Source organism: Erythrolamprus reginae, chromosome 6 (assembly GCF_031021105.1).
Source record: "Erythrolamprus reginae isolate rEryReg1 chromosome 6, rEryReg1.hap1, whole genome shotgun sequence".
Taxonomy (NCBI): Eukaryota; Metazoa; Chordata; class Lepidosauria; order Squamata; family Dipsadidae; genus Erythrolamprus; species Erythrolamprus reginae.
Genome location: NC_091955.1, coordinates 57,703,019 through 57,720,168, shown reverse-complemented (window position 1 = coordinate 57,720,168; position 17,150 = coordinate 57,703,019). Strand labels below are relative to the sequence as shown.

General features: G+C 37.8%; 2 protein-coding genes across 9 annotated transcripts in view; both read left to right on the top strand.

Moving 5' to 3' along the window:
• NR2C1 (nuclear receptor subfamily 2 group C member 1) overlaps positions 1 to 8,814 on the top strand; it is a 37,486-nt gene extending 28,672 nt beyond the window's left edge. For 5 of the 8 annotated variants that reach the window (XM_070755848.1, XM_070755849.1, XM_070755843.1 and 2 more), the window contains 3 exons: positions 494 to 631; positions 3,202 to 3,307; positions 6,644 to 8,814. In XM_070755848.1, coding sequence (XP_070611949.1) covers positions 494 to 631; positions 3,202 to 3,307; positions 6,644 to 6,818 — 419 coding nt within the window. In that variant the 3' untranslated portion in view covers positions 6,819 to 8,814. The remainder of the gene's footprint in view (positions 1 to 493; positions 632 to 3,201; positions 3,308 to 6,643) is intronic. The other 3 variants (XM_070755850.1, XM_070755847.1, XM_070755846.1) reach the window with 2 other exon arrangements.
• Positions 8,815 to 9,396: 582 nt separating this feature from the next.
• On the top strand, positions 9,397 to 16,222 carry NDUFA12 (NADH:ubiquinone oxidoreductase subunit A12). Its single transcript, XM_070755841.1, has 4 exons — positions 9,397 to 9,544; positions 11,519 to 11,601; positions 12,784 to 12,871; positions 15,955 to 16,222. The coding sequence occupies exons 1-4, from the start codon at positions 9,456 to 9,458 to the stop codon at positions 16,133 to 16,135; spliced, it is 441 nt and encodes a 146-aa protein (XP_070611942.1). The 5' UTR covers positions 9,397 to 9,455; the 3' UTR covers positions 16,136 to 16,222.
• The last annotated feature ends 928 nt before the right edge of the window (positions 16,223 to 17,150 follow it).

The window sequence follows — 17,150 nt, the reverse complement described above, 5'->3', positions numbered from 1 at the left end:
ATTTAGTGATACTTAAATTCATGCAAAAAGGAGATGAATAAAAGGCAATTGAAAGAAAAAGAGTACATTTTAATTCTTTAATAAAGAATTATAATTCTCCTGTTATATTTTCATTTTATTCTCCTATCATACTATGCTAGTTTATGATTTCATACATTCATTCATTATTTCTGTTCATCTGTTATTTATTTAGTCCATTTTTATAGCTCCGATCTCAGCCCAATTTATATTATTATATCAAAATTAGCTGAGACTTAGGTTAAGTCTAACTTTGTGTGTGTGTATACATATATATGTATAGAAACACACACATATATACGATATATATATATATATATATAAATGTATATTATTACTGCTGATAGAATAATAAACATTATTTTTACATAGATTATGAAAAGTGTAATTAACTATTTTCTGATTACGAGGTTATCTGGATTTAAATTTATTTCCATTTAAAATAATCTCTTTGTATTGCTGTGTATTAACGTAGATAAATTGTCAGCAGATAGAGGAAAACTAGTGATGGAGCATATCTTCAAACTTCAGGAGTTCTGCAACAGTATGGTGAAGCTTTGTCTTGATGGTTATGAATATGCTTATTTGAAAGCAATTGTCCTCTTTAGTCCTGGTATGTAAACAGATTATTTTAAAGCATTTGTCCTTCTTCTGTGTATGTGAAAATATGGCCTATAGAAAAGCTGCCATCTCATATATAAATTCTTACACACGGCTGCTTTAACTAAATTTATCTAAGTATCCAGGATTCTTATGTTGAAAAATTATCATTGTTAAAGCAATAAAAATGATTGTCCTTAGCTATTTTACTTGTGATTACCCTAATTTCAAATATATTTGATGCAGACATATTTGAATATATTTTGGGTGGAAACATTCTCTTCTTGGGAGAAATAATTTGTGCCATAATTAATTTTTCTATAAATATATTGACTGAGATCATCCATTTCTCCATAGCTGGTGGAGCTAACCTTCAAAATGGAATGACACTCTCCCTTCAGCCAATGAGGACGGAGTCTGACAAACTGTATCTTTGTCCTCCTGCCTCATTCCCCCTTTTTGACTCAGTCCTTGGCCTGAATAGGACGCATGATTTTTCTGCTCCCATTCTTGGGAGGTATTTTCACCATGTCTTAATAGCAACGGCTTATGATCTGCAGTCCTAGCCACCACCGACCAGGGTGACTGCGAACTCAACATGTAGTGCTGCAACAACGGCTGTGTGGTTCACTCAAACGTCCATAAAGGAAGTCTGTCAGGCAACCACTTGAACCTCACCAACTCCCTTTATCCGCCATTACAAAACAGACATTTTTGCATTGGCAGAGGCGGCGTTTGGTCACAGTGTTCTCTATCGCATGGTGCCGCAGACTGGGGACTGCTTTGGTATGTGCATTCTTGGAGGCTATCTCCACCCATTATGGAGAAGGGGCGTTGGTGTTACCTGAAACGCCTCTTCTGGTAGGGTGGAGCTAACATACAATCCCTCCCAAATTAGCCTGGTCTGTCCTTCAAGAGATCAAATTGTTATCTTCTTATTTGTTCTTGACTTTGGGAGTTACATGCAAATTCTGACTATCATCCTTCATCAAAGAGGGAGAATGAGACAGAAGGACAAAGATATCAATTTGTCAGACTCAGCCCTCATTGGGTTGAGGGCTGAGTCTGACAAATTTAAAAATATTAAAAATATGTAGATGTCTCAATCAACTTTAAATCAGCATATGGGCTATGAATATGGTCAAAGATTGATGCTGAGTTCTTACATGGATAATATAATGCTGAAGTGGAGCAATTTGAGGAATCTGACAATATATACGTCTTAGTAACATGTTTTTGAAGTTATCTTTAAACTGGAATTGACAGTTCACAAAAAAAACGTCATAATAAAAAGTTTCATAATAAGAATAGAAGAATGGAATGAAATAGAATGAAGAGATCTTGGAGGTCCTCTAGTCCAACTCCCTGCTCAGGCAGGAAGCCCTAAGCCGATACCAATTCAGACAAATGGTTTTTCAGTCTCTTCTTAAAAACTATCAGTGTTGGAGCATTCACAATTTCTTGAGACTAGATTGTCAAAATATCACAAAATGTTGGTAACCTGATAAAAGATCTTGGAAATTATTTAATTTTATTTCAATAAATATTTTTAAAAATAAATTATACTTAAATTTGTAAGATTACCTAGGAAGCTGAAGTTAATAGAATGCTGGCCTTTACTCTGGATGGATTGTACTACTCTGAAGGAATGTGTCAAATTTTGTAAAGAGCCGGGGTGGCGCAGCAGGTAGAGTGCTGTACTGCAGGCCACTGAAGCTGACTGTAGATCTGTAGGTCAGTGGTTCAAATCACATCACCGGCTCAAGGTTGACTCAGCCTTCCATCCTTCCGAGGCGGGTAAAATGAGGACCCGGATTGTGGGTGCAATATGCTGGCTCTGTTAAAAAGTGCTATTGCTAACATGTTGTAAGCCGCCCTGAGTCTAAGGAGAAGGGCGGCATAAAAAAATTGAATAAATAAATAAAAATATCCCCAAATAATTTCAATCAATTATCTGTTCTCTTAAGTGACTAAGCCAGTGTTTCCCAACCTTGGCAACTTGAAAATATCTGGACTTCAACTCCCAGAATTCCCCAGGCAGCATTCGCTGGCTGGGGAATTCTGGGAGTTGAAGTCCAAATATCTTCAAGTTGCCAAGGTTGGGAAATACTGGACTAAGCCACCTCCGTCATGTTATTTAAACGACTGCCATCCCTTTCTTTACCACAGCGCCGATGAAACCATCAGCGTAAATGTGTTTCTTAGTCCAGTTACAGTAACCTTGTTCAAAAGCAAAGTCGAGATAGATAGATAGATAGATAGATAGATAGATAGATAGATAGATAGATAGAGTAATTGTTATCACACAAGGACTATGATCTTTCCCATATGTGAGTCAGAAAACATTTTTCACTTCAATAGATTTTGAGTTCTGATAATTTTTATGGGAACCATTGAGTTCTGATGTCTCTATCTGTTCAAATAAAATATTATTTCAGCAAAGTCACTATAAATGTTGCAGTCCTAATTCTCAACATGTGATAAACAATTTTAAAATCAAAATATTTGTCATAAGATATGTTTAGTTGCACCCTTCTCATAGCTGTATTATTTCAAGTAAATATAACTCTAGATTTGTTTTAGATCACCCAGGCTTAGAAAATGTGGTACAGATTGAAAAATTTCAAGAAAAGGCATATATGGAATTCCAGGATTATGTAATGAAAGTATATCCAGAAGATACCTACAGGTGTGTAGAATCTAAACAAGTATCTATTTTCAGTTTTTAAAATGCTCCTTTTAACATTTGTGGATTAATATTGCTATAGTGTTATCCTGTTGCATTTTCTTGCAGGAATAAAATTAAATGAATAATAGATATAAATTTAAATTCATATTTGATTTTCCCTTAAAATAATAGGCTGCAAAGTCACAGGCTGTATAAAGTTTAGTAAAAACTTAATTCTATAGCAGTGATGGCGAACCTATGACACGCGTGTCAGCACTGACACGCGTAGCCATTTTCGGTGACATGCGGCCGCCGGAGAAACGGAGCTTTAGGGAGTGCAATTGCAACCACAATTATTATTATTATTATTATTATTATTCCTCTCCCCTTAATTAAGAGGCCGGGCGATTTTCGCCCGGCCGATATTTGCGATGGCTGGGAGGGGCGAGAACACCGCCTCCCAGCTGGGCGTGCCTGCGCGGAGCGGAGGCTCGCCCACACGCTGCCTTTGGCAGCACAAGCATGCCTGTCCGGCCGGGGGAAGAATCGCCCCGGCTGGACGTCAGTTTCAGCTGGGGGGGGGCGCCGCCTCCCAGCTGATTGGCGCGTCACCAAGCATCGGAGCCCACCAGGAACGGTGGTTGGCTCGCAGGGGCCGCTGGGAGCGAGGGGAGGGGTTGCAGGCCTATTTCAGGGTCTGGACCCCTCGCCCTCGCCCCTCTGCTCCCTGCTCGCCTTCCAGAACGGTGTTACAGGAGATGGTGCTAAGGTAAACCCTTACCGGGTTATTAATTTGCTGGGCTCACAAAAAAGAGAGTCTGAAAAAAAACCCTGCGTGGACGTCGCACCATTTGCTTCCTCCTTTGGTGGCTCATAACTAGATTTTTACAACCCCCCACCCCCCTTGATAAGCTTTTTCTTGAATCTGAACAGTTTGGGGGTTCGCCAAAGAGAAAAGTGAACGAGAGGGAGAGAGAAAGGGAGGAAGAGAGGAAGGAAGGAAGGAAGAGATAAATATAAAGGGAGAGAGGGAGAAAGAGAGGGAGGGGAAGAGGGGAAGGAAGGAAAAGAGAGAAAGAAAAAAAAGTGGAAGAGAGAAGGAAAGAAAGGAAGGGAGAGAGAGAGAAAGAGTGAGAGAGAGAAGATAGGAAGAGAGAGAGAGAGTTTTAATAGTAATAGAGTTTGGTTTTGTTTTATTATTTCTTTTAATAAAAAAGAAGGGATTTGTTATTTATTTATATTTATATTTATATTTTGTTTGTTTATCTGTCTATCTACCTATCTACCTACCTACCTACCTATATATATATATATATATATATAAATATACTTCTATGCCGCCCAGTTTTTTTCTCAAGGTGACACACCACCCGAGTTATGCTCAGTTTTTTGGCGAATTTTGACACACCAAGCTCAAAAGGTTGCCCATCACTGTTCTATAGGGTTGAAAACACATTTTAAATGTTTATTAGTATAAAACGATATGGTGCCATTGAAGTGTACACAGATCAAGAACCTGTCAGTTATTTTGTACAAGTAAATATTTCAAATTTAGTACTATTAGTAAAATTTCTGTCTGTTCCAGGCAATATTGTGTTCACCGGAACGCTGATTTCTTTTTCCTATAGCATAAAAACATTTTCAACAAATAAGGGTAGCATATCCTTTAATCCAGTGTTTCCCAACCTTGGCAACTTGAAGATATTTGGACTTCAACTCCCAGAACTCCCAGCATTCGCTGGCTGTGGAATTCTGGGAGTTGAAGTCCAGATATCTTAAAGTTGCCAAGGTTGGGAAACACTGTTTTAATCAATTACTATTAATTGTGTTGTGAGCCGTTCCGAGTCCTCGGAGAGGGGCGGCATACAAATCTAAATAATAATAATAATAATAATAATAATAATAATAATAATAATAATATAACAAAATCTTATAAAATTAAAATTTGGACTGGTTAATTCTCCTCCCCTGTAAATAATCCCAGAAGGAAGTCTAAATCCTGCTGCATAAGTAAATAATAATAATGAGAACATTAAAACATTAAAACTACACAGATTATGATTTTAAAACTATACAGAAATCAGAACTAAGAGATAGGGGATGTGAATGAAATCTTACCCAATCAACCACCTCCATTGGTGAATGTCACTCTTGGGGTCCCATGCCAATTAGCAAAGCCAAGGCTTGATACCCTTCCAGAAAACCAAAAGGCTGGGAGCAGTTCAGTGGTAGAGTCTTCCCCAGCAAGGGAACCATGGTGGAAAAGCCTCTTCTTGAAGCCCCCTGCTGGAATTCCTCAGCTGATGGGATCCATACCAGCCTCTTCCACTGGCATGAGTGGGGCAGGTTAGTCCTATTTGGGAGACACAGCTCTTTAGATATCCTGGACCCACACCATGTAAGGGTTTAAAAGTAACAGCCAACACCTTGAATTGGATCCCAAAGCAAACTGGTAACCAATGCAGCAAGTGCAATAATGGTGTTACATGTGCAACCCTAGGAGCTCCCAGTATTGTGTGCCACTGCATTCTGCATCAGCTGCAGCTTCCAGTTATTCAAAGGTAGTTCCATATAGAATGTGTTGCATTAATACAGCCAAGAGATGACTAAACATGAGTGACCATGTACAGATCCAGTTGGCACAAACACCCTCTTGGCTACCACTTGCTTTTTGAACAGAAACTCCCCCCCCCCCCGTCCTTTTGACAATAAATACTGTAAAGCTGGGTATACTATATTGTGCTACTGAACTAGTCAGTGGCATCTAACTGTTTCCTATTAGAGGAAGACTGATGAGCTAAAAGGTTACTCATCTTGTACAGTTTTTATGACTGAATCACTTGCAAAATGTAACCTAATTTTAAATATTAGTTTTAGCTCCTAATTTTAGTGTTAATGGAATGCAGTTCCATGTTATTTCACTTATAGCCATATTAATTATACATTCATAGATGGATTCTGTTAAACCTTGTTTTAAGATGGTCACTGACAAAAATGAAGTTATCAAACTGATGTTTCTGCTCTAAATAATCCATAGATAATTGTAGTGATGTTTATACTCAGAATGAATATTCTAATTTAATTACAATTGTAGTGCTCTTCATCAGGTTGGATTCAAAGCAAAATGGTCCTTTGGAGGAGTATTGTGTCAATAGTATTGTGTCAAAAATTCCAGAAATAAGGTTTTCAGTTTGAATTGCCAACAGGATTACATCATGAAAAATATGAATAATGTTTGATTTAGCATTTATTGCTGAAAAACTATACTTTTTGTTTGCTAATATGTGTTGGTATTAAAGAATCAGTCTCATCTGTACATCTAAAAGTTTGTTACTGTTTGTCAAATCTGTCTTCCAGGCTCTCTAGGCTACTTCTCAGATTGCCGGCCTTAAGACTGATGAGTGCAGCTATCACAGAAGAACTATTTTTTGCAGGACTAATTGGAAATGTTCAGATTGACAGTATCATACCATATATTCTACGAATGGAGACAGCAGACTACAACTCGCAAATAATTGGTCATACTATATAAAAAAATACTAAACCAGTTTCTATACCATGGCAATCGTGGTGATTTTAAATGTACATTATCTCCAAGAGATTTAAAAAAAAGTTTTCCTGGAAGGCATATCACAAAAAAATAAAGGAATAAAGGAAGGTGCTAATTCTTCTTTAGCAATTCTTTTGGAAAACACAATGAAATATCTTCAGTGGTACAGGATGATTTACCTTTTATCTGATTTTCAAGAACTTTGTACATTTTGGATAATTAGCGAAAATCAAGAAGTGTAGTTCATCCTATTTTTGTAGCTTAGCTATACATGGAACTTGTGAACTCCAAGCAAATACACGTAAGTTAACCTTTGATAAAGAGAAGCTTCAAAAAACATTTCAACCTGATACTAGGACAAATAAACTTCTTTTCCAAATGTTCTTGATGCAGTACCTTGTTTCTACAAGTTTACTGTTGTCAGTTTCATTTCTGCTTTCATTTCTGATGGGACAGAGTTTCAATTTTGGATAACACAGCTACTTTTTTCAGAAATTAATTTTTTATTCAGAAACAGGTGATTTTGGAGTTACTTAAAACAGGGCTTTATCTCATGTTAGTGTTCCAAATCAGTGATTACATCTTTTGCAGTAATTGTTATATTCAGAGCTTTTAGCCATTGCCAAGATTTCAGAGTAAACATAATCCTAGATATTCTAATCACATCAAGAATTATTTCCCACCTTCTGTTATTTATAAATGCAAAATAATTTGTCATTGTGATTATGCTTTAATAATGTTTATCCACGTATATCTAGGTAAATTTGGAAAAGTTTATTGAATTTCATTGTATGCAACTCTGTGAAACAACACATTCAGCTACATCCAGTATTATGTGAGCAATGATGCTTGCAGTGTTCCCTCTCTTCTTTCCTATATCTTTGTGTATCCCAGGTTTATTTCCTTATCTTAAATCTGGACCAAATTTGGGAAGAATATAGAGATAGTGAAAGTTGGAGTAGAATTATTCCTCAGATTGATGCTGTTCCACCATCAGAATTACACTACTGAATGAAATACCACTTTTATTGGAAAGTAATTTATTGAATTCTGTGTCCTTTAAGATTTAATTTCCAGGTTTTCATAAAAGAATGCAGATAAAATTAGAAAAAAAATTCTGAAAAGGCAATAAGTGAATAAGCAAGTAAACCTTGACAAAATATACGCATTTCACACTAAATGGTATATTGTTCCTAAATAGCAGTGATTGCACTAGAATCCTAATTATTTCATATTTTATGTTTCCATGTTTGAGTTTGCTACTTTGTATTTTCAGTTTTTGAAAACTTTTCCAAATGCACTTTTCAGATTTATTAAAAGTGTGGTTTTTCCTTAGTTGTTTGGTAAAGGTATAGTTAAGCATTAATTCCATATATAATATCAGGGGATACAGTGGTGTTTTGTCAATTCACCCTTTAGATATTCATAATCAGCAATAGAACCACCTCTATGAAATTATGGGCTCTACTGATTAATAAAAAAGAGTTTATGTAATGTGACAGGTAAGATTTACTTCAAGGTTCTAAAAATCATTTGGCTACAAAGGGATGTTTTTTATATATTTCATAATGAAACACCTAATAATGAGTTGAACAATTAATTTTTTATGCACACAAAATATATGCATATACTTGGGCACATGCAAAAATTAATCATCTACATTTGTGGTAGCTTTTGATGTATTTTTGGCAACATCTTACAGATATAACTTGTCCTGCTTTAAAACATATTTAAAAATCATTTGAATTGCACACCTCTCTAAATAGTGTCTGTAAATCTGTTCTGCAGTCAATAGAAATTGTTTCTGAATTCCATTCCAATTTTTCATTTGTTTTAGTGGTTCACTTGTAGTGTACACATCATAATGTCCCAATTACTACCTTATTGTAATATACTGTTGTAAATGTCTTTAAACTTAAAGAAGTGTAAATTCTATTTTGGCTGTATTTTTAAAAAATAAATTGTAACTTTTATTATAGAATCCTGTTAATCGCATTTTTTTTTAAAAAAATAAACCTGCTCAGGTAAATTATACATCAACATTGCAGTTCAATATACAGTAATTCGTGTTAAATACTGCTGAAATTTAACATTAAATGATCACACTGGCTCTTCATTAGATTTTTTTTCCAGCTGTTTATTGTTCACTAGTTTACATCTTTTCCCATTTCTATATACATTTAGTTTGGTTTCCTGGTTAGTTTGGTAATGCAGTACCAAGTTTGAAAGCATAACAGAAATAATCAGTCTGAATAAAGCTGAAAATGTTATAAAATGGTGAGGTAAAAGTTATAATTCCAAATGGTTTAAATGTCATTCTTTTCATATTCAATCTTGTCACGCAAATTAATTGCTTTGCTCTATGACATGTGGACTTCAACTCCCACAATTCCTGAGCTAGCTTAATTGGCTTAGGAATTCTGGGAGTTGAAGTCCACAAGTCATAGAAGAGCCAACTTTGCCTACCCCTGCTCTAAAACACCACCGAAATTGAGGATACCGCCTTGCGCGCGCGCAGTTGACTTAAGCAGTTGCATGCCAAAAATAAATAAATCAAGGGGCTGCGACGCAGGCGCAGAAACGAGTGAGGAGGGGCGGAGCTCCGGGAGAATAAGGAAAATGGCGGAATACCTGCAGGTGATGAAGAGGGCGTTCCAACAGATCGGCGGACATGGCGGCATCCGCGGCCTTATGTGGCAGATTCTCAGGTGAAAAATGCTGATTTGCGCCAACGGTGAGGAACGAGGGCGGGCGGTCCTTTCCGGCTGGGGAGCGCCGTGCTGAAAACCGCGGGTCGTAGGGTTGAATGCCGTGACCCTCAGAGGACCGTTAGAGGAAACAGTATTTCCAGAAATTCGTGAGTTAAGCAGCAAAGGGCCGAAAGGAAAGGGCGTGAATTTTGATGTTCGGAGCGGGCTTCTCTCGGGGCCGGGAACTAGGGTGACTTCATAATGCAATGGCTGCAAAGCCGGTTGTTGGGAAGGTCACTGTTGGGAAGCTTTCTCTAACTTTGGGCTCTTCTTGACTGGGGCGCAAATTTTATTTATTTATTTTATTTATGTATTTGTCAAGCAATTATAGGATGGTAATTTATACAAATAAAACATTAGATAAGTAATGATAAAAAGTAATGATAGAAGATAGTAGAATAGGGACGGTAGTCACAATGATGCGCTTATGCATGCCCCTTACAGACCTCTTAGAAAGGGGGAGGAGAGGTCAACTGTAGATAGTCTAAGGTTAAAGGTTTTGATGAAAGGACTGGACTGTGTTTATGGTACACCATCCAAGGTTTCCAGATTGCAATCCAGGTTGCATTCAGTCCCTCTGCCCCGGCTCTTGACTTTCAAGCTGCTCCTTGCCTCTTGACGTTGCTTTTGAACAAGGTTACTCTAACTTAGTGGTTCTCAACCTTTCTAATGCTGTGACCCCTTAATACAATTCCTCATGTTGTGGTGACCCCTAACCATAAGTCTAGCGCAAATTCTCCCAACAGAACTTTAAGCTGATTGGCAGGAAGGTCAGAGGGACACCCCTACTGTAAATGCCTGATTGGTTGGATTGTAAAAATACGTTCCAAGGTGCTAGAATAGAAGCTTTAGTTCCTAACACCATGGGAAATTTGTCTTTTCCCATGGTCTTAGGCGACCGCTGTGGAACAGTCGTTCGACCCCCCAAAGGGGTCCTGACCCCCAAGTTGAGAACCACTGCGAGTCTAACTGGACTAAGAAACACATTTGCGCCGATGGTTTCACCGGCGCTGTGCTAAAGGGATGGCAATCGTTTTAAATAACAATGGTGGAGGTGGCTAAGAGAACAGATAATTGATTGAAATTATTTGAGGATAATTTTTCAGGCTGCCATCCAAGACACTATTCTGATTAAACTCATTTGGCAGATAGCTACTTCACCTTCAACTGCAACAACACATGAGCATGAAATAGATTTCAGCTAAATGTCAACCACTCCAAACTAGACTGCAAAAAGTATGACTTCAGCAATAGAGTGATCAATGCCTGGAATGCACTACCTGACTGTGGTTTCTACTCCTAACCCCAAAACCTTTAACCTTAGACTATCTACAGTTGACCTATCTCCCTTTCTAAGAGGTCTGTAAGGGGCGTGCATAAGCGCACTATTGTGCCTACCATCCCTGTCCTACTGTTCTATTGTCTTTTACCGTTACTTTTTATCATTACTTATCTAATGTTTTATTTGTACAAATTACCATCCTATAATTGTTTGAAAAATACATAAATAAAATAAATAAATAAAAATAACTTTGTCTAGTTGCAGGCATGTAGAAATAATGCTTCTGCGGTGTTATTTGTAAGGTTTAAAATGTAATAAGTCATTAATAATGTAATATTTTGGGACACTTTTCCCCCTTCCCCTAATAGTTTTATTTATTTGGAGGAGCAACTGAAAAAAATTCTTAACCATTTCATTGCCCTAATAAAATATTTGAAAAGTAAAACCAACAAAAAGGTTAACTCACACAGTAGTTTCCAGTAGTTTTGTATTGCTTGTCTAACAGTGATTTCCAGGCTTTCAGATAGAGACTTTCACAATTTATTTGAAGATGACAGAGATTAAACAAAAGACCTTCTGCATACAAAGCTTGTAAACTGTCCCATAACTATAGACCCTTGAAGTTTTTATCTTATTTTGGATATTCATAGGGTCAATGATGTGAAGGTTGGTGCCTTAGTAGGTACGGATAAGTATGGAAACAAATATTATGAAGACAAAAGATACTTTTTTGGTAAGTAAGAATAATGTACTTGGATTATTTGAATTTATTCTTCTAAATAATTTGGGTTATTTAATGTATTTACCAACAATGAAAGTATTCTTGTGTCTTATGGGACCGTCTTCTGCCACAAAACTCCCAGCGATGGACCAGGCCCACAGGGTCAACCTTGTCCGGGTCCCTTCAGCCAGACAATGCCGATTGGTGGGGCCACGTGGGAGGGCCTTCTCTGTGATGGCTCTGGCTTTATGGAACCAACTGCCCCTAGAGACTCATACTGTCCCCACCCTTCTGGCCTTCCGAAAGGCTGTGAAAACATGGCTTTGCCGGCAAGCTTGGGGGCCATAGAACAACTACTTAGAACTACCAGAGATATGAATGTTATTGAATGAATGTTTGCTTGGGTTTTTTATTGGTTTATATTACTTGTGTTATTTAATACCATATATTTTATTGTTTTATATTGCCTAGGAATTTACGCCACCCAGAGTCCTCTAGGAATTGGGCGGCTTAAAACTTAAATAAATTAAATTTAAAAATCAAATTATGTGGATATAATTCTCATACAAATAAAACTGTTAAGGGAAATTTAATCTTGAGAGATGTATAATGAGGACCTGGATTGTGGGGGCAATATGCTGGCTCTGTTAAAAAGTGCTATTGCTAACATGTTGTAAGCCACCCTGAGTCTAAGGAGAAGGGTGGCATAAAAATTGAATTAATAAAATAAATAAATGTATAAGCTCCAGATTTGTAAATCTGCAAATGATAAATAATTCGTTAAAACTATATTATATGTATAAATAAATAGTTTATCTTAACGAAAATGAATAGATATTTGTGCTTGTACTGTAATTCCATTTGAAATTGTACCATTAGAAGTTATTTTTTTCTACATAATAGTTATTTAAATTACTAAATTAAAATGTTGGTTCCTGGGAAGTCATAGTAAAGTTACACATTATGTCCTGCAATCTTCTATTGAAAAAAAACACCCTGTAAATATGACTAATACTTTTTGTTTCTTTCCATATGTCTAGCTAGTCCTTCTCCAAATTGAGAATAAAAATATAGATCGCCACAAAACTTGATTTTGTGTAACTCAATAAAATTAGTTTATAATTAATAAAATAGCATATATAGTCTCATCCTTTTAAAAATTCTGATGCACTTTTTAAAATTGTTATCTTTAAGGTCGTCATAGGTGGGTTATATATACTGCAGAAATGGATGGCAAGAACACATACTGGGATTTAGATGGAAGCATGATACCTCCTGAATGGTAAATCAGATAGTTTATACATACATACATTTATTTATGTTTTTATTAACTTGTAAAACAGGCATCTCACAACAATTCTGTTTATAAAGTAAATTAATTTGAGTGTTTTTAAACTATACTCGCTCTCTAACCCTTTACTAACTATGGTAGTTACATCAGATCAGTGAAAGTGCTAGATTCAAACATCACTATAAATGAATATTTATTACTGGAAACTGACCAGGGTCTTTGGAATTTTGTTTTATGTACTTGTAGAGTGATTGGTAGTATTTTGTGGAAAAATTAAATGGCATCATTGAGTATTTCATTGTGATAAAATCTGAAAAAACATCAATGATGGCCTGATACCAGAACAGTGAAGTGCTACATTCTGGTAGTGATTTTCAGGGTACGCATGCAACCGGGTGTCCCTGATTCATGTGCACAATTTGGCTTCTATGCATGCACAGCAAGCAAAATCTTATGTGAAGATGTTCGTATGAGCGAGATTTCAACAATTTTTGGTGGTTTTTTTGGTTTTGCACATGCGCAGAAGCCAAATCTCACGCCAACAGGTGGGCGCACGCACGACATCCTTGGAGGGTGCACCGGTAGCACCAAAGACTGCAGTCTTTCACTGAAAAACATGTATCAAAACATAAAATGTGATCACACAAAAGTTTGTTAGAACCAAAACCAATATTACATATGAAGTTCCATTTCCTGCTTTGACTGTTTTAGAAGATAGATTTCCAATCTATCAATTGCTAATTCCATTGAAAAACTACGTATATTAATACCTACATTTTTAATCAAGGTTGCCTTCATTAAATATTTTGTAATATTGTACTTTTGGATATTTTCAATTGCACCATCATTGATAAGTTTTAAATATTACATGAATATTTTATGAATATATTAAATATTACATTTTCCCATTACAGTGATACCTTTTCTTACGAACCCCTCTTCATATGAACTTTTCATGATACGAACCCAGTGTTTAAGATTTTTTTGCCTCTTATTCCGAACTATTTTCACCTTAAGAACCCGAGCAGCCTCCGGGATTTCCCTGAGGCTCCTCGATTCCCTTCATTTTTGCCAGTGCTGCTTTGAATCCCAGCGACAAACTCCCCCCTTCCAAACTGCATGGGGAAAAGACTCATGGAGCTCAAGAGAGGAGAAAGGTGTGGGAGAAATGAGCAGAATGGGGTGGGCAAAAAGGGGAGGGAAAGACTCATGGAGCTCAAGAGAGGAGAAAGGTGTGGGGAAAATGAGCAGGACAGGGTGGGCAAAAACAGGAGGGACTCATGGAGCTCAAGAGGAGAAATGTGTGGGGAAAATGAGCAGGACAGGGTGGGCAAAAACGGGAGGAACCCATGGAGCTCAAGAGGAAAAAGGTGTGGGGAAAATGAGCAGGACAGGGTGGGCAAAAACGGGAGGGACCCATGGAGCTCAAGAGGAGAAAGGTGTGGGGAAAATGAGCAGGACAGGGTGGGCAAAAACGGGAGGGACCCATGGAGCTCAAGAGGAGAAATGTGTGGGGAAAACGAGCAGAACAGGGTGGGCAAAAATGGGAGGGACCCATGGAGCTCAAGAGGAAAAAAGTGTGGGGAAAATGAGCAGGACAGGGTGGGCAAAAACAAGAGGGACCCATGGAGCTCAAGAGAGGAGAAAGGTGTGGGGAAAATGAGCAGGACAGGGTGGGCAAAAACGGGAGGGACCCATGGAGCTTAAGATGAGAAAGGTGTGGGGAAATTGAGCAGAACGGGATGGGCAAAAACGGGAGGGATCCATGGAGCTCAAGAGGAGAAAGATGTGAGGAAAATGAGCAGAACGGGATGGGCAAAAACGGGAAGGACCCATGGAGGTCAAGAGGAGAAAGGTGTGGGGAAAATGAGCAGAACGGGGTGGGCAAAAACGGGAGGGACCCATGGAGCTCAAGAGGAGAAAGGTGTGGGGAAAATGAGCAGAACGGGGTGGGCAAAAACGGGAGGGACCCATGGAGCTCAAGAGGAGAAAGGTGTGGGGAAAATGAGCAGAACGGGGTGGGCAAAAACAGGAGGGAAAGACCCATGGAGCTCAAGAGAGGCTCTTTTCGCCTTGCTTCGTTGGGACTGCCACCTCTTGCCACCTCTCGCTGTCCCTCCCCTCACTCCGTTCGCCTCAGTTTAGTCTGCCCCCCCCCCTTTTTTAAAAAGCCTTAATGTTTTGGATTTTCCTAATGGGCTTGCACGCATTATTGGCTTTTCCATTGATTTCTATGGGAAACATTGTTTCATCTTCCGAACTTTTCACCTTACCAACCTCATCCTGGAACCAATTAAGTTCGTAAGATGAGGTATTACTGTACTTCAGTGGAAAAAGTCTTATTTAACAATAGCCATTTTGGATTGATTTTGCTGCTTTTATTTTATTTTATTGTTCTATTTTTTTTAAGGTTTACTTAGTATTTATGCAACATTATGCTACTTTTGAAGGTTTGCGTATATAAAAAATGCTTTGGAAAAAAGTTTCTGTTAAAACATGCCTATGTTTTCCAGTCTTTCACTAAAGCTTAGGGTAAAAATCTTTAGATTTTTGTTTATTTTATTTGGCTGCTGTCATATGGAGACAGTACTGAGAATTTAAAATTAGGAATAAAATAAGCTCAGTCACTCTGGATCTTTGATATAGTTACTGGTATAAATAAGATATTTTTTTCCTGTTTTTCCTCGTCAGACCTTTCATCATATTTTGATTTAATCAACTTGTCACAAGCAAGTTTCTCTTGAACTACTGCAGCCATACTTCAACATTCCTGATTACTGTTCATTGGCAGCAGAAAGGTCTTTAGAACTAAGCTTAAACTAATCTTAGCTTTGTCATTGAATGATGAGAAATTGCCTTTGGTTTTTTGACAACTACGGTATATTCAATTTCCATGACTTCAAATTTATGAAATGTAAATTTTAACCAATAAGTCTGCATAATTTTTAAAATTTAACTATTTTTGATTTTTAGATAGTACAGCTGTTGCGCATAAAACATAATTTGTTGTGAATCTGTGTGTGCAAATTTATGTCCTTAGGAAATCTTTTTCATTGTATTTTTTTCTTTACAAGGCATCGTTGGATTCACTGTATGACAGAAGAACCCCCAACTACACATCCACCAGTGAGTCGTAAATTTATTTTCCCAAATCATAAAATTAATGCAAGTGGTACTCCCAAACAATATGTACCATACTCTACAACACGTAAGAAGATACAAGAGTGGGTTCCACCATCTACACCGAGCAAGTGAAAGAAAAAGATTTCCAAGGAAAAGATTGTTTGTTGTGTATCTTTATTTAAAATAAAAACGTAAATTAAAAATATTTTGAAATCAAAATATTGTTGGGAAAGAGTTAGCTGAGTAATGAATGGGCTGAAACAGAATACAGTAGTACCTCTACTTAAGAACTTAATTCGTTCCGTGACCAGGTTCTTAAGTAGAAAAGTTTGTTAGTAGAAGCAATTTTTCCCATAGGAATCGATATAAAAGCAAATAATGCGTGCAAACCCATTAGGAAAGAAATAAAAGAATTTGGGTGGGAGAAGGAGGAGGAAGAAGAGGAGGAGGACAGTCGCTGCCCAGAGCGAAGGGAGCATTTCTTTTCTCTGGGTGCTGGCAGAAGTTTATTCTCTCTCCAAGTGCCCAAAGAAAGGAAAATGCTTCGTTCGCTCTGGACTGCCAAAGCCTCCTAAGCACCACCAAAAGGCTCCTCTGGCAGCCCAGAAAAACCTGAGATGGCTGGGATTAAAGGGGGAATGGCAGGAAATTGGTTCTGTGTAATTTTAGTTCTGCCACTTACAGATTGGACCCTTAATTCTACCTGGGTAATTAAACTGATGAGAGAGGGACTGCAAATCCAATCTGGTTTAAAGCCATGTGTCTCTGAGATAGGAAAATGCTAGAAATTATTTAAAACCTTGACAGTCTGGATTCAAATCTGAGCACGGGACAGAAACTACATTAGTTAATCATTGTTGATCCATGGAGGAGCCTGTGGAAGTAGTATGATCATCATCCTATAGCAGTGATGGTTAACCTTTTTTCCCCTCAGGTGCTGAAAGAGTGTGCATGCACGCTATCGCACACGCGCAAGTGCCCACACCCATAATTCGATGCCTGAGGAGGGTGAAAATAGCTTCCCCCGCCCCCCGGAGGCCCTCTGGAGACTGGAAACGGCCGTTTTCCCAATTTCTGATGGACCAGTAGGCTGGTGTTTCACCCTCCCCAGGCTCCAAAGGCTAGGGAGAGTAAAAATGCCCTTCCC

Coding starts and splice junctions, on each gene's coding strand:
- NDUFA12 (XM_070755841.1), top strand. CDS start 9,456: ATGGCGGAATACCTGCAGGTGATGAAGAGGGCGTTCCAACAGATCGGC. Junction 9,545..11,518: donor CTTATGTGGCAGATTCTCAG/GTGAAAAATGCT, acceptor GGATATTCATAG/GGTCAATGATGTGAAGGTTG. Junction 12,872..15,954: donor AGCATGATACCTCCTGAATG/GTAAATCAGATA, acceptor TTTCTTTACAAG/GCATCGTTGGATTCACTGTA.